The sequence below is a fragment of the Branchiostoma floridae genome, chromosome 19, assembly GCF_000003815.2.
Source record: "Branchiostoma floridae strain S238N-H82 chromosome 19, Bfl_VNyyK, whole genome shotgun sequence".
Taxonomy (NCBI): domain Eukaryota; kingdom Metazoa; phylum Chordata; class Leptocardii; order Amphioxiformes; family Branchiostomatidae; genus Branchiostoma; species Branchiostoma floridae.
Window position 1 is genome coordinate 4,437,640 of NC_049997.1, and position 6,595 is coordinate 4,444,234.

General features: G+C 41.6%; 1 protein-coding gene across 2 annotated transcripts; it reads right to left on the reverse strand.

Annotated features, from left to right (window-relative positions):
- Positions 1 to 1,037: 1,037 nt before the first annotated feature.
- Positions 1,038 to 6,595, reverse strand: LOC118407218. 2 transcript variants are annotated; one of them, XM_035807650.1, is made up of 4 exons: positions 6,315 to 6,595; positions 4,312 to 4,425; positions 3,348 to 3,438; positions 1,038 to 2,838 (listed from the first exon to the last, which is right to left on the reverse strand). In XM_035807650.1, the coding sequence occupies exons 2-4, from the start codon at positions 4,413 to 4,415 to the stop codon at positions 1,876 to 1,878; spliced, it is 1,158 nt and encodes a 385-aa protein (XP_035663543.1). In that variant the 5' UTR covers positions 4,416 to 4,425; positions 6,315 to 6,595; the 3' UTR covers positions 1,038 to 1,875. The 2 variants fall into 2 exon arrangements, with proteins under 2 accessions (XP_035663543.1, XP_035663544.1); XM_035807651.1 differs by having other exon boundaries at positions 4,312 to 4,433.

Below are 6,595 nucleotides of genomic sequence, written 5' to 3' on the forward strand. Positions count from 1 at the left end.
CCCCGTTGGTCGCCCCTAGCAACGACTCCAATCAAACGTCGCCGCCAATGGTGTCTGGTGACACATCGCGGTTCGGGTTTAACGTTATGTGTTGCAAACTATTGTTTAGGTCCATGTACCATGAGAGGTTTAATTGACGGTTTAGAGTCAACACCAGCCCATTGTCCCTAGCGGCCTCCCACATTTCTGCAGGGGAAACATTAGGGAGAATGATACACTATTATGTTGGACCGCTAGGGGTCATAGGAGCAACGTCAAAACAAAGGCGCACTGCTTACTTTGCGGCTTAGTTTCTTGAATCTTATTACGAAACTGGGTTTACTCGGGGTCAGTATACAACCTTGAACTTTTAGGCTTTATAAAAGTTTTTATAACATTTTCAATACAATGTGATATTATCTATGTAGATCATAATTTCATTGGAGCACATACGGCATGATACTTTCTTTGCAAAGTACATGAACTGGTGATCTAGTGGTTGACTAGATGCTTATGGATTGATTGCATATAGAGTATAGAACATATAGGTCCTGCGCCAGCTATGAACGCCCCCTGACGGAATTAAAACAAAGTACAAATTTCGACAATGTGTTCAACAGTTACGAGTTTATATCTACCATTTACCAAACAATCAAAGTCAGGGCGCCAACATTGAAAACTACACAACCTTACTGTTGCAGTCCCTAGCACAAAGTTGTAATGTCAATGAGCAATGTAATTTTAAACGGACTGGAAAAGCTACAAAATGTTGATATGTTTAGGAAGGTGTTGTTTACGTAACCTACCCAATGAAATGGATACCCTTTACAAAGGGCTTCCATGTAACTAAGTATGCTCCTCAGTATTGGCAGGGGGGTTACCACGCGTATGTATATGTATGGTTACCTATATTCAAACGGAGTTGACCAAAGTTTGTCGCCTTGCGTTAGGACGAATACAGGTCCATTTGATGCAGTTCTATGCTAGTTTGCTAGTCGGCGCTCATTCACAGTCCTCATTCACACCTCTTTAAATCAAGTCACAAGTAACTCGATACAAACAGTTGTACAGAATATCTTTAATCACGTCAAAGTTTTAGTTCGTGAGAACTTGTTTGTTTACATACATATATATACTATATTATATAGATAAAAATAACTGCTGCAAATCGAAAAGAATATTCATATCACACAAAACATATAAATCGGTCTCTAAAGTCCAACCCTGAGAAAGTGATACGAATAGAAATGAAACTAAACAAATTACAATGTCTCTGAACGAAAAACCCATGATATGTTATGCTTGCTCTCAAACTTTATGATGCAATCATATGACGTCCAAATAACTCTCTTCCATATATGTAGCCAGGAACTATTTTCATGGGTGTAATAAAGTGCTAGCCATTTTCTCTGCTATCTTGTAACATTCTTTTAAATTGTAGCCTAATCTTTCATAAGTTTCACACCAATTCACGCCCTGTCTTGCTTCCACACGAAACTGTACATTCACAAACTTAAGATACGTTTGACGTATGACTTTCAAATGCTCTCTGTCATGGAAAAATGTCATTCAAATGTTTTAGATACAAAATAAAACATTTTTAAAGTAAGAATAAGCCGCTTGCAATAACCTTTAAAGAAATCTTAAGAATAACTTCTTCGATAAGATAAAAGCAATGTCTTAAGAAACATGTAAAATTGGCTCTAGAAAATAGAGTCTGTATTTTCCTGAGGACCACACTTCAATATTACTAAGATATTACACTAGAAGTCTATTGCCTATGATAGTCCATAAGAGTCACGGCTTCTGCTCATTCTTATCCAAACGCCGCCTATCGGAAAATGTTTGAAGTGCACTCATTTCGAATGTCAACGAAACGTGCCACGGGTGTCTGCATCACCAACCATCTTCAGAGTAAACTGTAGAAGCTGATTTCGGTCGCAGCCTCTCCCTTTCCCTCAAAGCTTCGTCCGCGGCGTTCCTTTTGAACTCGTCTTCCAACATGGACAAGAAGTTGTTCACCTTTGAGCCCACTTTCACGATTTCCTCCTTGTGAATTTCTTGCTTGGCGTCATGAGGGTTAACTCGGTCCCAAATCTTGACCACCAGCTTTTCCCGCCTGAGGATTGGAGAGGAAGGGCGGGAGGACTCGTCTCCGGAAGAGCGGTCGGACTTGACCGATTTCCGCCGCCTGTGTTTCTGTTGGCCCTCCGGTGACGTCCCCGGTCTCCTGTGCTGTGCGGGAACACGCGTGAAAACCGGCGGGCCGTGTCGAGCATGCGCCGGCGTTGCACTTTGCGTAAATCGTCGGACACTGGGAACTCTTGAAAGAGACTTACGTCTTTCGTCCGCTAGTCTCCTCTCTGAGGGCCTCCTTTCCAACGCCCTGTCTGGATTTTCTCCCTGGCCATTTTTTTCCTCTTTATCATCATCACTTGTTTTCTTGGTGTCATGTTTTAAAGCAGGCTTTGACGTAGCCGCACGGATAGTTGAGTGAACAGACGGAGTCCCGTTTCTATTTCTGTCACCTGCAAAACGCACTGACCTTGGCCTCTCCTTCCGAGTCTCATCTCTTTCCACAGGATGATGATCGCCATCTTGGATTTCATCATCCGGGTCCTTTTCGTCGCCATCTTGGATGTCGGGAGAATCCGGCTCTCCATCAGTGCTTCCGTGTCTCCCCTTCATCTGACGTCCCATGGACTTGGGGACGCGGTTGGTTCTCTTCACGTGGCGGGAGCCCACGCGATCCCCGTACATGTACAGCGGGGTATCGGTCATGCTAGGCGTGCGGATCCTCGGAGATTCGCGGTGGTCATCCTCTGGTCTCCAACCTTCTGGACTTATTCCACTAGACTCCTATAGTTAAAAGAAGAAAGAAACAAGCCTGTTTAACACACATGTGTATCAACATACCATGTATATATACTTAACATATTATCAAGACTAGGTCATTCATGTCTCACCATAAGTGTATTTAAACTTTAATGGCGGAAAATACTAGGCGAATCACGTATGTGTGTTCTAGCGCAAATTAATTACTTGGTAAACACAATAAATACTTACATGTGGACACGAGTTTGCCCATTGCTCCTAAGACCTAAGCAAGTAAATTTTATGGATTACTGTTACAAAACATACCCCACCCCTACCCCACCCCCTTCAACATTGATTTTCACCTGATTCGATGGCGCAAAGACATACGAAATTTCGTTCTAGATCTCTCTCTCTCTCTCTCTCTCTCGAACCAAAGATGTGGAATATGCACATGTTAAACGCATATCCTTTACTTAAATTACTAAATAAACAACTAGAACAAACAAGAACCAGTAGCCTATATACATAGACACAGATACTGTAGTACTGACCTGTATTTTGTTCAGGAGCATGCGCAGTAGACGTATTTCTTGGTTCACGCCGCGCAGGGCGTAGATGTGTTCCTTTTCCAAAGCACCATACCTGTCAAAAACATACAAATATAAACACGAATACCACACTAAATTGTACTTTTAGGAAGGGGAGGTCGGTTTATAATGATGCAGGACATGAAAATACAGCCAGGAAGCCCCAAATCAATTAGATTTGGGACCTCATTATCTACTCACATATAGAACGGGAATTCATACAAATCCATCAAAACTATCTTAGGAATTAAGATAATAGTTTATTGCGAATTCTTGCCCGAGGGATAATTGCAAGTAACATGAAAGGAAACAAAATAGCGTATAACAGTATAGAATATGTCTACTCTAGTCTATAAGCTAACTCTAAACTGTAATTTGGTGGGTTCGACTTCTTTTCCTGAGACAGCGGAAGACGAAGGGTCCCACCTATCCTATAATGTGTGGGTTCTGTTATGTTAGGAGGAGGTTAGTTTTCTTTTTGTCTGTAAACACGGGGAAATTTTGAAGGAATCTAGTGGCCTCCTTAAAAAGCACTTTTCCTTCATGACTGTAGAAGGAACAGTTTGATATAAGATGTGTTTCGTCTTCCACCATGTTTGACGTGCAGTATATACAAGTTGCATATAGTTGCCCACGAAGGACTTCGTGCGCCAGTGGACGAGAGGGTGGAGAAGGAAGTGCACACCCCTCCTTCACCTTAAAAACCCATTGAAGTGCACGCCAGGCAGCAGGCAGACTGAGGTCGCCTTAACACCCCCCCACACCCCACCCCACCCCACCCCACCCCCTGTTTGCCTACCATTGTCTTCGGAGACAGATAGATGCCAACCAACCAAATATTATAGACACGAACACACAAACACAGCCAAAAGCATACCCCCATTGGAGGTGAACCTCCTTTCCTGAGGTAATAAGTCTATGACCGCACCTGTTATTTAACCGTGCGTTCTCGTTGTTGTTGAGTCGGTACGCCTTCTGGACCCGTAATGACGTCAGCCAGTTCCCGCGGCCTCGACTTGCTGTACCCGTCATGGCTCAGCGTCTAAACGTCCAAGGAATCAATAAGAAACTATTAGAAAAATCATACACCTTTTGATACTGGACCACAAACTGAAAATAAATAAATGAAAATAATAAGAAAATAATGTTACATACATAAAACCTATTGGTACTGGAATTAGTACAAGTCCTGCAATTTGGTTAGTTTCGCATAACCGTAAATCTCATCGATATGACTAACACACGAGTTATGTACAAGCTATGTAAAACAGGACGACAAGGTTTCACCCATTGACCCCAAATGGACCCCTATATATATATATATATATATATATATATACTCTGTGTTGTCTTTTATTTTTCTGTGGAAGTGCTGGGGTACGATTTTCAACATAACTTAATGTTCTTTATAAAGGCCGGGAGAGGGAGATCTGCACTATAGAACCTTATGTTAAAAGTTCTAATCAGCGCCCCCGCAAAAAATGAAAGCCAGTGCTGCTAAAGTCAGTGAAGGAGATACTCAAGCCATGGCTCCTCAGATATGGGGCCTCCATTTAACGTCCCATCCAAGAGGACGTCCCTAACCAAAACTCATTTTCATCTGACATGAGTGGAGTGAGGAAATAGGTTTGAAGTATATTTCCAAAGGGCACAGCATTGGTGTCTAGGGGTGAGTACCGGTACGGCGTACCGATTTTTCTCATTGGACCGGTCCAGAAAAACCGGACCTGAAAATATTTTGTGAACCGGATGTTGGACCGATTGGAAAATGAACTGATTATAAGATCAGGCGTTCACACGTTTTGGGGCTTACCGGTCGAGGAAAATAACAAGAGCGAGGTGGAGTAGAGTCTATAGTCATTTTTAACAAGTTTTACAGCCAGTCGTACAGAGGCAGTTAGTTTTGTAGACTTTTAAAACACCAGTGAGAGTTGAATACTCCACAAAACTGATTTTTTTTTTATGTAGCGAAATGGACCATTGGAGTATCGTCCATTCACAAGTGATCGTAATGGACCGGACCGGACATGTACCTGAATTTTCTGTACCGGTACCTTCTCCTATTGGTGCCTGCTACGGACAATCTAAGCTAAAACCGAGAACCCTTCTACTTCATTACAAAAACCGTCACCACAAGACCATCGTTATTCTCATGTGTGGTCAAGTTTTGTCAACAAAATGTACGAGACAGAATCATAAACTTTGGTGTTGACGGGAAACATAAGTCCTCAAGTAAAAACACTCTGGGCTCTTGCTTTGAAAATCGACGATACAGCTTTTATCATCAAGCAAAGTAAAAAGGGTAGTTTTTGCATTACTCCAACATTACGAACGGTTATGCCCTTGAAATATAGAAAGGCCGACGTAACTCTCTTCAGATGAGTGCTTTGAGGGTTTGTTGTGGTTAGGAAACGAACCATTTAACATGATGTTTCTCATACACAAAGGTCAAGTAGTCATAATTTTCGAACAAATATATCACCTTACAGAAAATATTACAAGTACAGTTTCGTCAAACCTTTAAACCATTTGAAATGCAGAAAAAAATCCTGATTGAAGCGCAAGAAATTTTGTTCTACTGGAAAAAAATAGAAAAGTTAGTGATCGAAAGGTCGCTGTGACAAAGTAGATTTGGCCACTCTTGATACATTTTTCATTTTCTTTGAGAAGTAAGTTTAAAAAATGTCACAAACGTCCTAACCTATGTATTACGTTTTGTATCAATATCCTACAAGTTTAAACGCTCTTAAAAGCGAATTTCGGACACCAGACAGGTAAAAGTATGATCATTCAAGGCACATTTTAAGTTTGTGTGGATTTCTAAACCACAAATTACAGTTATGTTTGTACCAAACAACAGTACGTCTATTTCGGAACACCCCTCCCCCTCCTAGTATCAAAAAAAGTTCAGACAACGATATGTATACTTACATTTTGTTTACTGTAGGGCGCTCCGGGTTAAGACAACGGTATAACAATCCTTAGCCGGCTGCTATACTCGTCCGTACTTGGAAAATCCGTACTAGTTCCCTCGTAACACATATTTCACTCGAGGAGACTTCTTGTCCTTGACGGTTTTTCAACTGCGTAGTCCAGATGTGTCTTCTTTCTTCACAAGACAAGGCAGATATTATAAAAGGTGTCGGTGTGAACTGGTTGCTAGCGGTAATATAACCCTGTTTGGTCATACTACACTGTTTATGTGGGCTCTG